The sequence below is a fragment of the Leptodactylus fuscus genome, chromosome 5 (assembly GCF_031893055.1).
Source record: "Leptodactylus fuscus isolate aLepFus1 chromosome 5, aLepFus1.hap2, whole genome shotgun sequence".
NCBI lineage: Eukaryota > Metazoa > Chordata > Amphibia > Anura > Leptodactylidae > Leptodactylus > Leptodactylus fuscus.
Window position 1 is genome coordinate 215,083,580 of NC_134269.1, and position 23,044 is coordinate 215,106,623.

At 37.0% G+C, this 23,044-nt stretch overlaps 2 protein-coding genes across 7 annotated transcripts in view; both read right to left on the minus strand.

Annotated features, from left to right (window-relative positions):
- The window catches only part of LOC142204081 (protocadherin gamma-C5-like), a 290,042-nt gene that overhangs the window by 229,214 nt on the left and 37,784 nt on the right, over window positions 1-23,044 (minus strand). Inside the window, exon 1 of one of the 6 annotated variants that reach the window (XM_075275335.1) lies at window positions 15,175-17,647. The exons of 3 other annotated variants lie outside the window; for them this stretch is intronic. In XM_075275335.1, coding sequence (XP_075131436.1) covers window positions 15,175-17,598 — 2,424 coding nt within the window. In that variant the 5' untranslated portion in view covers window positions 17,599-17,647. Of the gene's footprint in view, window positions 1-5,933; window positions 8,374-10,400; window positions 13,058-15,174; window positions 17,648-23,044 lie in introns of those variants that run through there. 2 more of the 6 variants (XM_075275339.1, XM_075275336.1) reach the window with 2 other exon arrangements.
- On the minus strand, window positions 19,589-22,009 carry LOC142203226 (protocadherin gamma-B2-like). The gene has a single exon (XM_075273775.1). The coding sequence runs from the start codon at window positions 22,007-22,009 to the stop codon at window positions 19,589-19,591; it is 2,421 nt and encodes an 806-aa protein (XP_075129876.1).

Here is a 23,044-nt window from a genome sequence, read left to right on the forward strand (position 1 = left end):
GACAGTGGAGGAGATCCTTTATCCAGACATTGAATGGTGACATTATTTACAGAATTCCTTTCTCGGTCCATACTAGCTGCGGTTACAAGTTTATAGTAGTTACTAGATGACGGTAACAGCTGAAAGTCCTTTATATCTGAGTTTAGACAAACAACTTCTCCATTTAATCCAGAATCCAGGTCATGGACATTAATTATTGCTACCACTGTACTAGTTGGAGAATCTTCTGGAATTGTTGTGGCCAGTGTAGTAACTGTGATATCTGGAGCATTATCATTCACATCAATCACTTGTACTGATATCTTACAATGTGTGACAAAACCTCCGCCATCTTTAGCTTCTACAGTCATTTCATAGCTATCCGATAGTTCATAATCTAAGGTTCCAATGATCTTTATGTCACCACTTATGGAGTCTATACAGAATATTTGTTCTGCATTTTTAGAGATATGGCTAAAGGAATAAGTCACTAAGCCATTTACACCTTCATCTTCATCAGTTGCATTTAACGGAACTACAAGAGAACCAACAGGTGAATCCTCAGGTAATCTTATGTGATATGTGTCCTTCAGAAATGTTGGAAAGTTATCATTAACATCTTGCACAGTGATCCTTATTATGGCGGTGCCAGTTTTCGGAGGTTTACCCCCATCATATGCAGATAATATTAGCTCATAGTAACTCTGCTTCTCTCGGTCTAATGATTTTTCTAGTATAATTTCTGGATGTTTAATTCCATCCTTACTTTTTCTTTCTCCAAGACTAAACCATTCATTACTGGTAAGACTATAACTTTGTATAGAATTTGTTCCTAGATCAGGATCATCTGCCTTTCCTAGTGCAAAATGTACCCCAGGAAGAGCAGATTCACTGATACCAATATCGAAATATTTCTTAGAAAATGTCGGAGCGTTATCATTCACGTCCTGGATCTCTATAGTGATGGTGTAAAAGTTCAAAGGATTTTCAATCACGGCCTCCAGGTTCATAAAGCAGCTCAGTTTAGCTCCACATAATGTCTCTCTATCAATTCTATCCGAAACAATTAAATCTCCATTTTCCAGATGTATACTGAAATATTGCTTTGTGACATGAGAAACAATTTGGAATTTTCTAAGCGTAAGTTCCTTGACATTCAATCCCAGATCTTTAGCCACATTCCCCACTACAGATCCCCTCTTCAGCTCTTCAAGTATTGAGTATTGTAACTGGCCTGAGATATTCTTCATATATAATACATAGAAACAGAATAATACTTGCCACATCACTGTCCATTGTGTCCCTCTACAGCCCGTCTTATGGTTCATTGTTAGAAATATTTGCTCTTGTTGGAGTAATTCAAAAGAAAATAGAATAATAAGATTTCAAAGGATTCTTAAAAAGCAGATAAGGGTAAAGCAAATAGCAGGATGCACTGAAGACTGAATGCTGGATTTTCTAGAGCTCCGAGCTGTGAGACTGCATTAGTTCCAATATAATATACTACAGTCTAATGGCGGCCCTCAGAGTCCAAACAGAGGTACTGCAAGTAACCATATAAATCCAGCTTCTGTAATAATCTGTATAGGTATAGATGTTATTCCTAATAATAATAATTTATCTTCATTAAGTTACTTATCGTTAATATCATTATCAACTATAGTAGAGAGCTAAGAGACAGATAGAAACTTTGCGTAAAGTCCAAGAAATTTATATTAAGCTATTAACCTACAGCTGAGTTATGTTTTTCTATAAGCTGCTGTAAATAATGTTTTCTTCTTGACCTCTTACTACTGTGGAATATGTTTGCACTTTGCACCTTATTTACTGTGTAACATTAGTATTGGATATTTATACCAGTTTTAATCCTACTAATATTATAAATGTGCAAGTTTGTGTGTTTGGATGTTTGTTCGTCAATCACTCAAAAATGGCTGAACAGATTTGGATGAAATTTGGCACATAGATAGATTGTAACCTCGATTAACACATTGTCTACTTTTCAGGACTGTTATGAATTTATGTTCACATACTATATTACACTGCTCTTGCCAGCAGGACAATCGTTTATCTAACTGGAGATTGTTGTTAAAGCCAGGTCTGTTATCTCTCTATGTATGCACACATCTAACCCTCAGTCCATTGTGAACAAGCTTCTGCATATTATCTGATCCTCTACATACAGCCCCTTTAATCCAAATTGTCAGTTTGCTAACTTTACACATGCTGGGAAAAAGAAAATCTAAGTTGTTGCAAAATTCTAAAACCACGAGAGCTATGAACGTAGCCAGAAGTCACAGAGTTCTCCTCAAGCAGCGCTCAGGGGGATTGAACAAGCTAGGCATCAAGTGGCTCTTAGAGCAGCCAAAATGCCAGAGCAGGCAGATCATTGACACCAACAATACACTCATTATATGGCGTCCCATCGAGCTGCTGAGATGTTGGAACAATCACAGGCACGGTGCGAGGAACAAGTTCAGTGGCAGGCCAGCTTCAGAGCTGCCGAAATGCTGGAGTAGGCGGATTATCGACACCAACAACACGCTCATTATATGGCATCCCAACCAGCTGCTGAGATGATGTAACAATCACAGGCACGCTGCGAGAAACAAGTTCAGTAGCAGGACAGCTTTAGAACTGCTGAAACACCGAAGCAGGTGAATCATTGACGGCCGCAATTTATAGGCGGATCATCGATGCCAACATCACATTGATGAAGTCGCGGGCAAAAGCTAGTAACTAATAAAACAAGATGCAATACAATATGTTCACTCTGTTGAGAATAGCTACTTCAATCTTCGACTTTACATTGTCCAGTCCAAATATATTTATTGACTGATACTACTATGTGTTCTTGTAGTGAGTTCTCAAGCCGAAGGATGAATTTGCATTTAAAGACCTGACACCAGATGTCAAGTTTTTAAAATTAATGGCCGCTCTGCTGCAGTGGACATTGCATTGCGCGGTGGCCCCCAAAGTTTAAAAAAAAAAAAAAAAAAAAAGGATATGCAAATGCATCCCTTGGGAGTCTAATAAATACAGTAAAAAAAAAAGTTTTAAAAAAAGGAATTAAAAATTCGACTCAACTAAAAAGGTCTTCAATGAATGCCATAGTGTGAACAAATCATTGGAACAGAAGTGTTGTTTTTTTTTTGTTTTGCCTTAAAAATGATAAATTACAATAGAAGAAATCAAAGCAAAAAACATTCCCCAAAATAGTATAACTAAAAAGGTACAGGTTTCACAATAAGATTTCAAGAATTTTTTTTTGCAAAGTTTTAAATTACATTTTTTTTAATGGGTGAAATCATTAATAAAACTATAGAAATGGGATATGTAAAGCTCCAGTACTATATACAGTCCTATGAAAAAGTTTGGGCACCCCTATTAATCTTAATCATTTTTTGTTCTAAATATTTTGGTGTTTGCAACAGCCATTTCAGTTTGATATATCTAATAACTGATGGACACAGTAATATTTCAGGATTGAAATGAGGTTTATTGTACTAACAGAAAATGTGCAATATGCATTAAACCAAAATTTGACCGGTGCAAAAGTATGGGCACCCTTATCATTTTATTGATTTGAATTCCCCTAACTACTTTTTACTGACTTACTGAAGCACAAAATTGGTTTTGTAACCTCAGTGAGCTTTGAACTTCATAGCCAGATGTATCCAATCATGAGAAAAGGTATTTAAGGTGGCCAATTGCAAGTTGATCTCCTATTTGAATCTCCTCTGAAGAGTGGCATCATGGGCTACTCAAAACAACTCTCAAATGATCTGAAAACAAAGATTGTTCAACATAGTTGTTCAGGGGAAGGATACAAAAAGTTGTCTCAGAGATTTAACCTGTCAGTTTCCACTGTGAGGAACATAGTAAGGAAATGGAAGACCACAGGGACAGTTCTTGTTAAGCCCAGAAGTGGCAGGCCAAGAAAAATATCAGAAAGGCAGAGAAGAAGAATGGTGAGAACAGTCAAGGACAATCCACAGACCACCTCCAAAGAGCTGCAGCATCATCTTGCTGCAGATGGTGTCACTGTGCATCGGTCAACTATACAGCGCACTTTGCACAAATAGAAGCTGTATGGGAGAGTGATGAGAAAGAAGCCGTTTCTGCACGTACGCCACAAATAGAGTTGCCTGAGGTATGAAAAAGCACATTTGGACAAGGCAGCTTCATTTTGGAAACAAAAATTGAGTTGTTTGGTTATAAAAAAAAGGCGTTATGCATGGCGTCCAAAAAGAAACAGCATTCCAAGAAAAACACATGCTACCCACTGTAAAATTTGGTGGAGGTTCCATCATGCTTTGGGGCTGTGTGGCCAATGCCGGCATCGGGAATCTTGTTAAAGTTGAGAGTCGCATGGATTCCACTCAGTATCAGCAGATTCTTGAGAATAATGTTCAAGAATCAGTGACGAAGTTGAAGTTACGCCGGGGATGGATATTTCAGCAAGACAATGATCCAAAACACCGCTCCAAATCCTCAGGCATTCATGCAGAGGAACAATTACAATGTTCTGGAATGGCCATCCCAGTCCCCAGACCTGAATATCATTGAACATCTGTGGGATGATTTGAAGCGGGCTGTCCATGCTCGGCGACCATCTAACTTAACTGAACTTGAATTGTTTGTCCAAAATACCTTCATCCAGGATCCAGGAACTGATTAAAAGCTACAGGAAGTGACTAGAGGCTGTTATCTTTGCAAAAGGAGGATCTACTAAATATTAATGTCACTTTTCTGTTGAGGTGCCCATACTTTTGCACCGGTCAAATTTTGGTTTAATGCATATTGCACATTTTCTGTTAGTACAATAAACCTCATTTCAATCCTGAAATATTACTGTGTCCATCAGTTATTAGATATATCAAACTGAAATGGCTGTTATAAACACCAAAATATTTAGAACTAAAAATGATTAAGATTAACAGGGGTGCCCAAACTTTTTCATAGGACTGTATAATGTAATATCTCATATCTCTCTCTCTCTCTCTCTCTCTCTCTCTATATATATATATATATATATATATATATATATATATGAGTTTATGTCTTTCGGTTGGTTCTTTATGCACGCCCAAACGATTGGACCAATGCTCACCTAATTTGGCACACAGGTACATCTGGTATCCAGGAAGGTTTTAGACTTGGTCTCAGCTCATCTCTAAGATGCACTGTTCCTGAGATACAGTATTCCCAAAAAATGACCTGCATTAGCCAATACAAACCTGCAAATCTTTCACTCATATTCCAACTGCCATACACACACTCATATGTCCGTTATCAGACAATAGAAGCTAGCAGGTGATTAGTCTTCACATGCACACAGCTTTGCTTTTGGTTTCCATAACAACCCAGCTATTTTTCTTCACTGCTTTAGGTCAGCTTTAAAGGTGCAGGGTGCTGTGATGACACTGTTACGTTATACAAGGTCACATGCACACAGTTTTACTCCAAATTATAAAAGAACCCAGCCATTTTTCTTGACTGCTGTAGGCCAGCTTTAAAGGGACAGAGCACTGTGGATGACACTGTCACGTCACACAAGGTCACATACACACAGCTTTACTCTGGGTTTCCATAACAACTTATCACAGGTTTTTCAATAATATCCAAACTGAGATACACATGATAACATGACGCTTATAGACCAATGGAAACTCTCAGGTTCTTCCATTTTTACATGCAAACAGGTTTACATCAGGTTTTCATATCAAGCAACCTATTCTTATGGGGCCACTACACAAACAAAAAATTAAATATACCTGAGCAAAGCCAGGTCCTTCTGCTAGTAGTATAATATAATAGTATATATAATGTAATAAAGTATATATAAGAAAATTGATGTACACAAAATATAACAACCCATTAGAATACTTTTTCATTTTATGATTTTTGTTTTAAATAGTAGACTAGAAATATAAACTTTGATATCTAATTACCTGAACAATATTGTTTGGAGGAAGGTCAGTGTTTGTAGAATCATTTGCCTCTGCAGAATCCCCAGTGTCTATGAGATTGTCTGTTGGGACGTTCTGCACCGGTTTCAGATAAGCAATTTCATTCTGCTTGGAGTCCAGAGTCACACACACATCATATGAGAATGGGAAAGGTAAACTTGTATCACTGATCTCAGAAGGACATCCCAGGGTGAACTGAGGATACACATTTCTATTAAATGCATCAAAGGATGTCGGACTATATGTTTTTCTGCATTTAGAAATGACCGTGATCAACACTGTCACAATAAAAACCAGAGAGATGAAGGCTATAGCTATTACCAGGTAGAACGTTGTATTAGAACTAGTTGCTGAATTATTGGGCTGGGGTCTTATCTCTGGTACAACCTGTTGAAAGTTTTCAGCCACAACCAAGTTCAATATCACTGTAGATGATAGAGATGGGACTCCATTATCCTTCACCAGGACCACGAGCTTTTGTCTTAAGTTATCGACATCTTGAAGATCTCTCATAATCTTTACTTCACCAGTATGTTGCCCAATTCCAAACAACGTTGGATCAGGAACTTGTAGTAAGTGATAGGAGAGCCAGGCGTTGTGTCCAGAGTCGGCGTCCACTGCGATCACTTTGGTGACCAGATAACCTTTCTCAGCAGATTGAGGAATAAACTCAAATAATGGCGATCCCTCAGTGTCCGGTGATGGGTAGAGGATCTTAGGAGCATTATCATTCTTATCAATGATACATATCCTCACGGTGACATTACTGCTTAGAGGAGGAGATCCACTGTCTTTAGCCGTCACCTGGAACTGAAATTCCCGCAACTGTTCATAGTCAAATGATCTCTGGGCATAGAGAACCCCGGTCATTGAGTTTATGGACACATAGGAGGATACCGGGATGTTATCTATGTTACTGTTCACAATGCTGTAAGTAATCTTCCCATTATCACCTTGATCAAGATCTGAAGCAAGAATATTCTGGATTGATGTCCCGGGTTGATTATTTTCTATAATGTAGACAATGTAGTTGACTCTCTCAAAAACTGGAGCGTTGTCATTCACATCTGAAATAGTCACCTGAATGGTTTTATTGGTAGACAGTGGAGGAGATCCTTTATCCATACATTGAATGGTGACGTTATATACAGAATTCCTTTCTCGGTCCATACTAGCTGCTGTTACAAGTTTATAGTAGTTACTAGATGACGGTAACAGCTGAAAGTCCTTTATATCTGAGATGTGACAGATCACCTCACCATTCATCCCAGAATCCAGATCACGGACATTAATAATTGCTATGACAGTGCCAGGTGGAGAATCTTCTGGAATTGTTGTGGCCAGTATAGTAACTGTGATATCCGGAGCATTATCATTCACATCAATCACTTGTATTAATACCTTGCAATGTGTGACAAGACCTCCACCATCTTTAGCTTCTACAGTCATTTCATAGCTGTCTGAGACTTCATAGTCTAAAGTTCCAATTATTTTAATATCTCCTTTTAATGAATCTATAGAGAATATTTTATCTGCCTTTTTAGGTATGCGGCTAAAGGAATAAGTCACTAAGCCATTTGTACCTTCATCTTCATCGGTTGCATTTACATTGCCCACTAGAGACCCAACAGGTGAATCCTCAGGTAATCTTATGTGATATGTGTCCTTCAGAAATGTTGGAAAGTTATCATTGACATCTTGCACAGTGATCTTTATTATGGCGGTGCCAGTTTTTGGAGGTTTACCCCCATCATATGCAGATAATATTAGCTCATAGTAACTCTGCTTCTCTCTGTCTAAAGCTTTTTCTAGTATAACTTCTGGATATTTGATTCCATCCTTACTTGTTCTTTCTCCAAGACTAAACCATTCATTACTGGTAAGACTATAACTTTGTATAGAATTGGTGCCTAGATCTGGATCTTCAGCATTTTCTAATGGGAAATGTATCCCAGGATTAGCAGACTCGCTGATCCCTATTTCATAATATTTCTTAGAGAATTTCGGAGCGTTATCATTCACATCCTGGATTTCTATAGTGATGGTGTAAAAATTCAAAGGACTTTCAATCACGGCCTCCAGGTTCATAAAGCAGCTCAGTTTAGCTCCACATAATGTCTCTCTATCAATTCTATCCGATACAATTAAATCTCCATTTTCCAGATGTATACTGAAATATTGCTTTGTGACATGAGAAACAATTTGGAATTTTCTAAGCGTAAGTTCCTTGACATTCAATCCCAGATCTTTAGCCACATTCCCCACTACAGATCCCCTCTTCAGCTCTTCAGGTATTGAGTATTGTAACTGGCCTGAGATATTCTTCATATATAATAAATAGAAACAGAATAATACTTGCCACATCACTGTCCATTGTGTCCATCTATATCCCGTCTTATGGTTCATTGTTAGTAATATTTGTTCTTGTTGGAGTAATTCAAAGAAAATAGATTTATAAGATTCCGAAGGATTCTTAAAACGCAGATAAGGGTAAAGCAAATAGCAGGATGCAGTGAAGACTGAATGCTGGATTTTCTAGAGCTCTGAGCTGTGAGGCTGCATTAGTTACAATATAATATACTACAGTCTAATGGCGGCACTCAGAGTCCAAACAGAGGTACTGCAAGTAACCAAATAAATTCAGCTTCTTATATAAATATAGATAAATTTCCTAATAGTAATTTATCTTCATTAAGTTATTTATTAATATCATTATCAACTGTAGTAGAAAGCTAAAAGACAGATAGAAACTTTGCATAATGTACAAGAAATTGATACTAAACTATTAACCTACAGCCGAGTTATGTTTTTCTTTAATGTTTTCTCCTTGAAGTAACAAACCTCTTACTACTGTGGAATATGTTTGCACTTTGCACCTTACTTACTGTCTACCATTAGTATTGGATATTTATAACTGTTTTAATAACTAATAAAACAAGACCCAACACAATATGTTTAGAGATGAGCGAACACTGTTTGGATCAGCCGATCCGAACAGCACGCTCCCATAGAAATGAATGGAAGCACCTGTGATGCTGACTTTGGGTGCTTCCATTCATTTCTATGGGAGCGTGCTGTTCAGATCGGCTGATCCAAACAGTGTTTGCTCATCTCTAAATATGTTCACTCCGTTGAGAAAAACTACTTCAGTCTTCTACTTTCCATCCTCCAGTCCAAATATATTCATTGTCTGATACTACTGTGTGTTCTTGTCATTGATTCTCAAGCGAAGGATGATTTTGCATTTAAAGACCTGACACCAGATGTCAAGTCTTTAAAAATTATGGCCACTCTGCTGCAGTGGACATTGCATTGTGCTGTGCCCCCCTCCCCAAAGTAAAAAAAAAAAAATGTTATGCAAATGCAGACCCTTAGGAGCAAAATAATAATCATTTAAAAAAGGGAAACAAAATAAAAAGAATTAAAAATTAGAATCACCCCCCTCATCCCTAGAATATATGTAAAGGTAAAAAAAAAATAGATAAATGAAATGAAATACTCGTACATACACATTAGGTATCCCGGTCTACAATGAACACCATAGTAGGGGAAAAAAGCATAAGAGCCGAACTGCAGTTTTTTTTTGCTGTTTCACCTTGCTTAAAGGTTCTAATAGAAGCAATCACAGCAAAAGACATTCCCCTCTATAGTTTAACTAAAAAGTGCTTTGAACCCTAAAAAAAGCTTATGCTTACCTGTACTCAGAAATTTAAAAAGTTACAAGTTTCAAAATATGAAGACTTCAAGAAATTTTCTTGCAAACTTTTAGATTTTTTAAAATAGGTTAAATCATAAATAAAACTATAGAAATGGAATATGTAAAGCTCTAGTACTATGTAAATAATGTATATATGATGTAATATAATCTCTTATCTCTTACATATATAAAAATGTGTTTCTGTCTGTCCATAAGCTGGTCAGTTTGTTCTTTATGCACGACCAAATGACTGGACCGGTCTAAACCAAATTTGGCATACAGATACATCAGGTGTCTGTGAAGGTTTTAGACTAGGTCTAGGCTCTTTAGGACATTTTTGAGATACAGTATTCCCAAAACAATGACCTACATTAGCAAATAAAAGCCTGTCATACAATCACTCCACATGCACACAACATTACTCAGGGTTTCCATGACTGATATCTAACACTGATATCCAAACTGAGATATACACATCAGAGGATTAGATACACAGCTCAGCAAACACTAACAAACATCAGGGGACTAGATATACAGCTCAGCACATATTAGAGCGTTACTCCAGGTTTCCATCGCAAACAATCATTACATTACAATTAATGTAATAATGTACTTATAAGACATTGGATATACACAAAATATATCATATCCCATAGTAATACCTTTACATTAAATATTATATATATATATATATATATATATTTTTTTTTTAAAATAGTCGACTAGAAATATAAACTTTGATATCTAAATACCTGATCAATATTGTTTGGAGGGAGGTCAGTGTTTGTAGAATCAGTTCCTGCTGCTGAATCCTCAGTGTCTATGAGATTGTCTGTTGGGACGTTCTGCACCGGTTTCAGATAAGCAATTTCATTCTGCTTGGAGTCCAGAGTCACACACACATCATATGAGAATGGGAAAGGTAAACTTGTATCACTGATCTCAGAAGGACATCCCAGGGTGAACTGAGGATACACATTTCTACTGTATGCTCCTAAAGTAGTTGGGATGTCGGATTTTCTGCACTTGAAGATGACGGTAATGATAACAGTTATAATGAACAAGCAAGAAATCAGAGCTATAGATATGACCAGATAGAAGGTTACATTGGAGGATTTGTCTGAATGAGTTGGTTGTTTTCTTATCTCCGGTACAACTTGCTGAAAGTTCTCAGCCACAACTAAATTCAATGTCACTGTAGATGACAGAGATGGGACTCCATTATCCTTCACCAGGACCACAAGCTTTTGTCTTAAGTTATCTACATCTTGAAGATCTCTCATAATCTTTACTTCACCAGTATGTTGACCAATTCCAAACAATGTTGGATCAGGGACTTGTAGTAAGTGATAGGAGAGCCAGGCGTTGTGTCCAGAGTCGGCGTCCACTGCGATCACTTTGGTGACCAGATAACCTTTCTCAGCAGAATGAGGAATAAACTCAAATAATGGCGATCCCTCAGTGTCTGGTGATGGGTAAAGGATCTTAGGAGCATTATCATTCTTATCAATGATACATATCCTCATGGTGACATTACTGCTTAGAGGAGGAGATCCACTGTCTTTAGCCATCACCTGGAACTGAAATTCCCGCAACTGTTCATAGTCAAATGATCTCTGGGCATAGAGAACCCCGGTCATTGAGTTTATGGACACATATGAGGATACTGGGATGTTATCTATGTTGCTGTTCACAATGCTGTAAGTAATCTTCCCATTATCACCTTGATCAAGATCTGAAGCAAGAATATTCTGGATTGATGTCCCGGGTTGATTATTTTCTATAATGTAGACAATGTAGTTGACTCGCTCGAAAACTGGAGCGTTGTCATTCACATCTGAAATAGTCAACTGAATGGTTTTATTGGTAGACAGTGGAGGAGATCCTTTATCCATACATTGAATGGTCACATTATATACAGAATTCCTTTCTCGGTCCATACTAGCTGCAGTTACAAGTTTATAGTAGTTACTAGATGACGGTAACAGCTGAAAGTCCTTTATATCTGACACCATACAAAGAATCTCCCCATTCATCCCAGAATCCAAATCACGGACATTAATAATTGCTATGACAGTGCCAGGTGGAGAATCTTCAGAAATAGTTTCCGCAAGTGTAGTAACTGTGATATCTGGAGCATTATCATTCACATCAATCACTTGTACTGATACTTTACAACGTGTGACAAGACCTCCGCCATCTTTAGCTTCTACAGTCATTTCGTAGCTATCTGATACTTCATAGTCTAAAGTTCCACTGATCTTTATGTCACCACTTATGGAGTCTATAGAGAATATTTTATCTGCATTTTTTGAAATGTGGCTAAAAGAATAAGTCACTAAGCCATTTGTACCTTCATCTTCATCGGTTGCATTTAACTGGACCACTAGAGACCCAACTGGTGAATTCTCAGGAATTTTTAAATGATTTATGGCTTGAGAAAATCTTGGAAAATTATCATTAACATCTTGCACAGTGATCCTTATTATGGCGGTGCCAGTTTTCGGAGGTTTACCCCCATCATGAGCAGTTAAAATTAACTCATAGAAACTCTGCTTCTCTCTGTCCAATGATTTTTCTAGTATAATATCCAGGTATTTGAGTTGATCCTTAGTGGTTTGCTCTCCAATTGTAAAGTACTCATTACTGGTAAGACTATAACTTTGTATAGAATTTGTCCCTAGATCAGGATCTTGGGCATTTACTAATGGAAAATGTGCTCCAGGTAGAGCAGACTCGCTGATGCTTATATCATAATATTTCTTAGAGAATATCGGAGCGTTATCATTCACATCCTGGATTTCTATAGTAATTGTATAAAAAGTCAAAGGATTTTCGATCACGGCCTCCAGGTTTATAAAGCAGCTCAGTTTATCAACACATAATGTCTCTCTATCAATTCTATCTAATATAAATAAATCTCCATTTTCCAAATTTACGCTGAAATATTGTTTTGTATCATGAGAAACAATTTGGAATTTTCTACTTACAATTTCCTTAACATTCAGTCCAAGATCTTTAGCCACATTCCCCACTACAGATCCCTTTCTCAGCTCTTCAGATATTGAGTATTGTAACTGGCCTGAGATATTCTTGATAGAAAATGAAGAAAACCAGAATAATACTTGCCATATCACTGCCCATCGTGTCCCTCTATATTCTGTGTTATGTTTCATTGTTAGAAATATAAGTTCTTCTTTTAAAAATTCAAAAGGAAATAGATTTGTAGGATTCCAAAGGATTCTTAAAAAGCAGATACAAATAACCCCAATAGCAGGAAGCACTGAAGACTGAATGCTGGATTTTCTAGAGCTCTGTGCTGTGAGGCTGCATTAGTTCTAATTTTCAGCTACAATATAAAATCCTACAGTCTAATGGCGGCCCTCAGAGTCCAATCTGAGGTACTGCAAGTAACCAGATAAAATCTACTTTTTTATACTCAATATACTCTAGATATTTCACAAATATATTTTACCTAAATTGTATGATCACTGTTATCATTATCAAGTGGTATAAATCAAGATAGTCTAGGTTTCTAACCCTGTAAGTATGATAGTTACTGTTATTAAAAGTAGGTAGTATTTCACTTTATCAGTTCTAACACAGTTATCATGTATATTATCATTAGTGTTAAAATATTTATCTTGAAAATTATTTTGACAGATATAAGCTTTGCTGGATTTTTACAAATTTAAGTCTTAGATCATGTTGACTTTTGCATTTTTAGATTTCCGTTTTTCTATGTGCAGATATATTACTAACTTTCATCCAATCTACTGTTCAGTAATATTAAATAGCTTTTAATTGTCAAAACTAACAATGCATTATGTTATCTATGATTTGCATACAAATTGAACGTTTCTAGAAATTTTCTAAGGCTTTGTTTGCATAATTTCAAACATAAATATGTCTATAAGCAAAGCATTATATACATTATGTAGATGTAATTCTGCAATATTACTGTCAAGGAATATAGATGTCACTGACAGAGGATCCCTATTTGGCATATAGGTTTGTTAATCGGAGGAAAATGTAGCCAACTGTAAACCTATAGGAGCAACAATCCAAAAATAGTACAGTCTATACTCGGTGCTTTCTCCAGCATGATGGAGCATCATGTCACAAGGCAATAGTGATAACCATGTGGCTCATTGGACCAAATATTGAAATTTTGGGTTAATGGCCAGTAAATTCCCATCTCAACGCCACTGACAACCTGTGTTTAATCCTAAAAAACCAGGTGAACAAACCCCAACACAGAAAATTTGTTCTAGCATTGCTTAGTCAACAATGGGTTGTCATCAGTCAAGATTCGGCCCAGAAACTGATATCCGGCAAGCCAAGGCAAATTGCAGAAGTCTTGAAAAATAAGAGTCTACACTGGACATATAGAGGCTGCAAACACTTAATGTATTTGTTAATAAAACACTTTATGAAATGCTTATAATTGTATGTCAGTAACCATAGAAGCATCTGTCTAAAAGATATAAAAACATTACAGTGATATTATATGAAAGACCAAAATTTGTGTTAGTCTGTATACGACTGTATATGAGAGGAGGGATATTAGAAAGCAGATTATGCGATAGGCATAATCTGATGGTAGCTCTGAATACAATGGACAGAAATGGATGGTCCCAAAAGAGATCAAACTGTGGTCATGTGACTTATGGAAGAAGGTTAAAGCAGGATAAGGAAACACCCTGTGCGGAGACAACTATTTCTAGTGGGGACGCTCTTTCAGACAGTATAATGGGTAAACAAAATGGAGTTGCGAGGGATTCAACTAATGAGTTATTGCAATTATTTATCATTTCTCTGCAATTTTAAAAAATACTGAACAATCCCCAGACTCTGCTACAGTTTCGTTCTCACTTAGATGAATTGGATGACAATTACCTATTTAGAGATGGGCACTGGTTTGTAATGAAGCAGATGCGAATATTCCAAATTTTTTTAACAAAAACAAACAAATTGAGATCAGTTTTGTCATGAACTGAAATGGCTATTGACTAATTGGCCAATGACATGTATCACGTGCTGCTTTGGACTTTTGTTTGCTGCCTCAACTGCTAACAGGGAGGGGTGGGGCAGTGATCTTATAATCAAAACATCACAGCTGTGGTCAATGACCTAAAGTAAATCAAATTATCTGTGCCAAATATAAACAGGATATATATCTTTTTAAAATTTTGTTTGTCATGGTTATAATAGTAAGAACAGTTAGGCTTTAGAGGCTTTCCTGCATTGAGCACTTGGAAGGACTCTGCTTGTACCATAGTAATAAAACTGCCAAAGGTTCAGGCTGCTATTACTCTTTCTGTAATCCGTAACCAATTTAGTAGACAACAAAGGAGGGGGTTACACTTGTAAGCCCCAATGGATAAGGCCCTCTGTCCCTTTATACCATAGTCATGTTTATTGTACTACTTTTTGCCTTTCTGTGGTGTGCTATAGAATTAATGAGTAATTTAAAAAAAAATTAAAATTATTATAATATAAAATTAAACTTTGTTATCTAAATACCTGATCCATATCGCTGGAAGGCAAAGCATTATTTCCTGATTCATGTGCTGTCGCAGAATCCTCAGTGTCTATGAGATTGTCTGTTGGGACGTTCTGAACCGGTTTCAGATAAGCAATTTCATTCTGCTTGGAGTCCAGAGTCACACACACATCATATGAGAATGGGAAAGGTAAACTTGTATCACTGATCTCAGAAGGACATCCCAGGGTGAACTGAGGATACACATTTCTACTGTACGGTCCAAAAGTAGTTGGGATGTCGGATTTTCGGCACTTGAAGATGACGGTAATGATAACAGTTATAATGAACAAGCAAGAAATCAGAGCTATAGATATGACCAGATAGAAGGTTACATTGGAGGATTTGTCTGAATGAGTTGGTTGTTTTCTTATCTCTGGTACAACTTGCTGAAAGTTCTCGGCCACAACTAAATTCAATGTCACTGTAGATGACAGAGATGGGACTCCATTATCCTTCACCAGGACCACAAGCTTTTGTCTTAAGTTATCTACATCTTGGAGATCTCTCATAATCTTTACTTCACCAGTATGTTGACCAATTCCAAACAACGTTGGATCAGGAACTTGTAGTAAGTGATAGGAGAGCCAGGCGTTGTGTCCAGAGTCGGCGTCCACTGCGATCACTTTGGTGACCAGATAACCTTTCTCAGCAGAATGAGGAATAAACTCAAATAATGGTGATCCCTCAGTGTCTGGTGATGGGTAGAGGATCTTAGGAGCATTATCATTCTTATCAATGATACATATCCTCACGGTGACATTACTGCTTAGAGGAGGAGATCCACTGTCTTTAGCCATCACCTGGAACTGAAATTCCCGCAACTGTTCATAGTCAAATGATCTCTGGGCATAGAGAACCCCGGTCATTGAGTTTATGGACACATAGGAGGATACCGGGATGTTATCTATGTTACTGTTCACAATGCTGTAAGTAATCTTCCCATTATCACCTTGATCAAGATCTGAAGCAAGAATATTCTGGATTGATGTCCCGGGTTGATTGTTTTCTATAATGTAGACAATGTAGTTGACTCTCTCGAAAATTGGAGCGTTGTCATTCACATCTGAAATAGTCACCTGAATGGTTTTATTGGTAGACAGTGGAGGAGATCCTTTATCCATACATTGAATGGTCACATTATATACAGAATTCCTTTCTCGGTCCATACTAGCTGCGGTTACAAGTTTATAGTAGTTACTAGATGACGGTAACAGCTGAAAGTCCTTTATATCTGAGTTTAGACAAACAACTTCTCCATTTAATCCAGAATCCAGGTCATGGACATTAATAATTGCTATCACTGTACCAGTTGGAGAATCTTCTGAAATTGTTGCGGCCAAAATAGTAACTGTGATATCCGGAGCATTATCATTCACATCAATCACTTGTACTGACACCTTACAATGTGTGACAAGACCTCCACCATCTTTAGCTTCTACAGTCATTTCATAGCTATCTGATACTTCATAGTCTAAGGTTCCTATAGTGTTGATATCGCCTTTTAATGAATCTATAGAAAATATTTGTTCTGCCTTTTTAGGTATGCGGCTAAAGGAATAAGTCACTAAGCCATTTGTACCTTCATCTTCATCGGTTGCATTTACATTGCCCACAAGAGATCCAACAGGTGAATCCTCAGGTAATCTTATGTGATATGTGTCCTTCAGAAATGTTGGAAAGTTATCATTAAAATCTTGCACAGTGATCTTTATTATGGCGGTGCCAGTTTTCGGAGGTTTACCCCCATCAGAAGCAGATAGTATTAACTCATAGTAACTCTGCTTCTCTCGGTCTAATGACTTTTCTAGTATAACTTCTGGATATTTAATTCCATCCTTAGTGGTTCTTTCTCCAAGACTAAACCATTCATTACTGGTAAGACTATAACTTTGTATAGAATTGGTCCCTAGATCAGGATCTTCAGCATTTTCTAATGGGAAATGTACCCCAGGAAGTGTGGACTCGCTGATCCCTATTTCAAAATATTTCTTAGAGAATGTCGGAGCGTTATCATTCACATCCTGGATTTCTATAGTGATGGTGTAAAAAGTCAAAGGATTTTCAATCACTGCCTCCAGATTTATGTAACAACTCAGTTTGCCTTCACATAATGTCTCTCTATCAATTCTTTCTGATACAATTAAATCTCCATTTTCCAGATGTATACTGAAATATTGCTTTGTAACGCGAGAAACAATTTGGAATTTTCTAATAGCGAGTTCCTTCACATTCAATCCCAGATCTTTAGCCACATTCCCCACTACAGATCCCCTCTTCAGCTCTTCATGTACTGAGTATTGTAACTGGCCTGTGATAGTCTTGATATAAAATGTATAGAAATAAAACAATACTTGCCATATTACTGTCCATTGTGTCCATCTGTGTCCTGTGTTATGTTTCATATTAGAAATACAAGTCCTTCTTCTAACAAGTCCGGAAATATAGAATTGTAAGGTTCAAAAGGATTCTTGAGAAACAGGCAAATTGTAGGAAGCAGTGAAGACTGAATGCTGGATTTTCTAGATCTCTGCTGTGCGGCTGCATTAGTTCTCATGTTCAACTACAATATAAAATACTACAGTCTTATGGCGGCACTCAGAGTCCAAACTGAGGTACTGCAAGTAACCAGCTAAGAGCTCATTTCTTTTTACTCAATATAGATAATTTTCATGATATTTATGATTTTAGTTTTATTATCATCACCGAGATCATTAACAGCAGCAATAATTGTATATAAGAACAAAGAAACAATGTCTGGCACTTGTGGAAGCAGGTTAAAACACTTCAATTCTAAAAGATTATAATATACAAAGTAATACATCCTAGGAAGATAAAATCCTCTTGCATGCTTTCAACCCTTACAGCCCAATTTGTCGTCATAATACTGATTAAAGTATTCATTATTATTATTATTAGTAGGTTGTTATTTGTATTATTACTAGAGATGAGCGGGTAGTACTCGATCGAGTAGGTATTTGATCGAATACTACGATATTCGAAATACTCGTACTCAATCGAATACTACTCGCTATTCAAATGTTAAAGTTCGATGCAGAACCAGCATTGATTGGCCGAATGCTATACAGTCGGCCAATCAACGCTGGTTCTTCTCCTACCTTTAGAAGTCTTCTCCGTGCAGCTTCCCCGCGGCGTCTTCCAGCTCTTCATTCATTCTGCCAGGCATCGGGCTTGTAGTGCGGGCATGCGCAGTCGGCTCTGCCCAGGCCCGATGCCTGGCAGAGTGAATTCAGAGCCGGAGGATGCCACGGGGACGCTGCATGGAGAAGACTTCTCGGAGGATCCAGCCCGACCCTCACTCATGGACTTGGTAAGTATAATTTGATCGAATGTTGCCTACCCCTGAAATGAGTATTTTCCCCCCATAGACTATAATAGGGTTCGATGTTCGATTTGAGTAGTCGAATATTGAGGGGCTACTCGAAACGAATATCGAACCTCGAACATTTTACTGTTCGCTCATCTCTAATTATTGCTATTTCACTTTATCATAGCGATAGAAATAAGAACACGTAGTTCAAATATATGTTCAAACATTGCGCAATGTTTGATAAATTAGTCTTAGAGTTCACACTACCGTTGTTAATGTCCATTGCTGTCTTCCATCATAGGATGACAGTAACGGACATTAAATTGTCACAGAGAATGGTCACAGACTGATTCTCTGTCCGTTTCCATTGACATCAATGTTAATAACATGACGGAAGATTTCTGCATGTACAACTGTATATTCTGTTACAAAAGTAAACAAACATGACAGAAGAAAACTACGGACATGTTATTTACATTAGAGGCTACCATACCCATCTGGCAGCAGCGAATCTCCCTGACAACACAAAGATTGGATCAATTCTCAAAATGAAAGTCACATAGAGCCGAGATTATACTACAGTATAGGTGAAAACGGGTTATGGAAGCCTGCCGATATACAGTGTGCTAAATGTGGAAAGTTTTTACAACTCTACGACTTAAAGGAGAACATTTTGGAGAGAAACCCAAAGGATCTGGAGCCAATAGACAAATCATCATTGTATTAATAGATCTACTTTAATTGTAACATACATTCAATTCCAAGTTTATTTATGAAGATTGTCAATCTACTCCTGACCATTAGATATGTTCTTCACGAGCCGTTAAAGAGTCAGAACTAGTTCCATATAAAGATGATCAACTCTGCCTACTATGGGGGCAAACTATTTTACTTATAAATATAGTGCAGTGTAAGGACCAATACCTCGCACGGAACGCTGCTCTTATAAAGAAACAAAATCCTATTGTAATTTAATGGTTTTTGGTTAGAAATTATTCACAATTCACACTTATCTGTACAATACTATGTGAAAGAATAAGAAAGGAAGATTAAAGGTTGAAACTTTAAAATCCAAATACCTGATCAGTATTGTTTGTGGAATCATTTCCTGCTGCAGAATCCTCAGTGTCTATGAGATTGTCTGTTGGGACGTTCTGAACCGGTTTCAGATAAGCAATTTCATTCTGCTTTGAGTCCAGAGTCACACACACATCATATGAGAATGGGAAAGGTAAACTTGTATCACTGATCTCAGAAGGACATCCCAGGGTGAACTGAGGATACACATTTCTACTGTACGGTCCAAAGGTAGTTGGGATGTCGGATTTTTTGCATTTGAAGATGACGGTAATGATAACAGTTATAATGAACAAGCAAGAAATCAGAGCTATAGATATGACCAGATAGAAGGTTACATTGGAGGATTTGTCTGAATGAGTTGGTTGTTTTCTTATCTCCGGTACAACTTGCTGAAAGTTCTCGGCCACAACTAAATTCAATGTCACTGTAGATGACAGAGATGGGACTCCATTATCCTTCACCAGGACCACAAGCTTTTGTCTTAAGTTATCTACATCTTGAAGATCTCTCATAATCTTAACTTCACCAGTATGTTGACCAATTCCAAACAATGTTGGATCAGGGACTTGTAGTAAGTGATAGGAGAGCCAGGCGTTGTGTCCAGAGTCGGCGTCCACTGCGATCACTTTGGTGACTAGATAACCTTTCTCAGCAGAATGAGGAATAAACTCAAATAATGGCGATCCCTCAGTGTCTGGTGATGGGTAGAGGATCTTAGGAGCATTATCATTCTTATCAATGATACATATCCTCACGGTGACATTACTGCTTAGAGGAGGAGATCCACTGTCTTTAGCCATCACCTGGAACTGAAATTCCCGCAACTGTTCATAGTCAAATGATCTCTGGGCATAGAGAACCCCGGTCATTGAGTTTATGGACACATATGAGGATACCGGGATGTTATCGATGTTGCTGTTCACAATGCTGTAAGTAATCTTCCCATTATCACCTTGATCGAGATCTGAAGCAAGAATATTCTGGATTGATGTCCCGGGTTGATTATTTTCTATAATGTAGACAATGTAGTTGACTCTCTCGAAAACTGGAGCGTTGTCATTCACATCTGAAATAGTCAACTGAATGGTTTTATTGGTAGACAGTGGAGGAGATCCTTTATCCATACATTGAATGGTCACATTATATACAGAATTCCTTTCTCGGTCCATACTAGCTGCGGTTACAAGTTTATAGTAGTTATTAGATGACGGTAACAGCTGAAAGTCCTTTATATCTGACACCATACAAAGAATCTCCCCATTCATCCCCGAATCCAAGTCACGGACATTAATTAATGCAATTACAGTACCAGGTGGAGAATCTTCTGGAAGTGTTGTGGCCAGTGTAGTAACTGTGATATCCGGAGCATTATCATTCACATCAATCACTTGTACTGACACCTTAGAATGTGTGACAAGACCTCCGCCATCTTTAGCTTCTACAGTCATTTCATAGCTATCCGATACTTCATAGTCTAAAGTTCCAATGATCTTTATGTCCCCACTTATGGAGTCTATGGAGAATATTTTATTAGCATTTTCTGGAATATGACTAAAGGAATAAGTCACTAAGCCATTTGTACCTTCATCTTCATCGGTTGCATTTAACTGGACCACAAGAGATCCAACTGGTGAATTCTCGGAAATTTTTAAGTTATTTATGGCTTGAGTAAAGGTTGGAAAGTTGTCATTGACATCTTGTACAGTGATCCTTATTATGGCGGTGCCAGTTTGAGGAGGTTTACCCCCATCATGGGCAGTTAATATTAACTCATAGAAACTCTTTTTTTCTCTATCCAATGCTTTTTCAAGTATAATTTCTGGATGTTTAAGTCCATCTTTAGTGGTTTGTTCTCCGAGTCTAAAGTAATCATTACTACTAAGACTGTAACTTTGTACGGAATTTGTACCTAAATCTGGATCTTGTGCGTTTCCTAAGGGAAAATGGACTCCAGGAACTGAATTCTCACTTATCCCTATATCAAAATATTTCTTAGAGAATGTCGGAGCGTTATCATTCACATCCTGGATTTCTATAGTGATGGTGTAGATATTTAATGGATTTTCAATCACAGCTTCTAGATTGATATAACAGCTCAGTTTAGCTCCACATAATGTCTCTCTATCAATTCTCTCGGATACAGTTAAATCCCCATTTTCTAGATTAATAGCTAAGTATTGCTTTGTATCATGAGAAACTATTTGGAATTTTCTAGACACAAGTTCCTTTCCAATAAAGCCAAGGTCTTTTGCCACATTCCCAGCGACTGATCCTTTCTTTAGTTCTTCAGGTATTGAATATTGTAACTGGCCTGAGACATCCCTGACCCCAAATGAAATAATACAGAGTAATACTTGCCACGTCACTGTCCATTGTGAGCTTCTCAGACTTCTGTTTTGTAGCATTTTAAGAAGATGAATTCTTTAAGAAAAAAATATCTTCGCAAAATTCCAAAAGGACATTTCACAAGCTGATCATGGTGATGCAAACGGCACTGAAGACTGAAGGCTGGATTTTCTAGAGATCTGAGCTGCGAGGCTGCATTAGTTCTCAGCTACAGAATAAAATCCTACAGTCTTATGGCGGCCCTCAGAGTCCAAACTGAGGTACTGCAAGAGACCAGCTAAAACTATATGGGATTTCAATCCATATTTTGCTTTTTTAGATTTAATTTGTAATTATTTGTAATTCACATTTGCGTAAATTTTCAAGTTGAATTTTTTTTTGTATTTTACTATATTTTAGAGTATTAAAGAAAATGTATCTATCTCGTAGTCTTTATAAATAACAGAATAAAGATTCCCATTGCCTGGCTATTTTATGTATTTTATATTATATTATATTATATATATATATATATATATTATATTATATTTATGTATTTTATATTATATATATATATATATATATATATATATATATATGTATTTATATTATATTATATTTATATGTGACTATAAAGTCACATTTGTCATTTCTTCATTTATTCCTGTAACTTATATATTTGTTTTGTGAAGCTTGAAATAAAATATTGTGCAGGTTTCTATTTGTAGATATCACATATATAATAGACCTCCTGTATAGGAACTACTATATGGTACCGCTCGTAAACACTGTGTTCTCTCCTATAAGGAATTTAATGTAAAAGAGAAGCTCAATCATGTACAATAGGTAGAACATGACACATTTAGGTGAAAGAATCTGCTTAAATCCAAGAGAAAAACCATTCTAGAGTAAATCATTCAAACTTTCAATCAACACACTGCATGCTATTAGCTCTGTATTACACATCACAGGTCAATAATATGGCCACGTAAAAGGCCCCATTAGTTATAGGACTACTTGGTATTTAGTATGACACGTATATTCTAGCAGCAAGGAGTATAATCAGATGGTCATACCAAACCAACTATGTATCTATCAATCCAAATGGACTCATA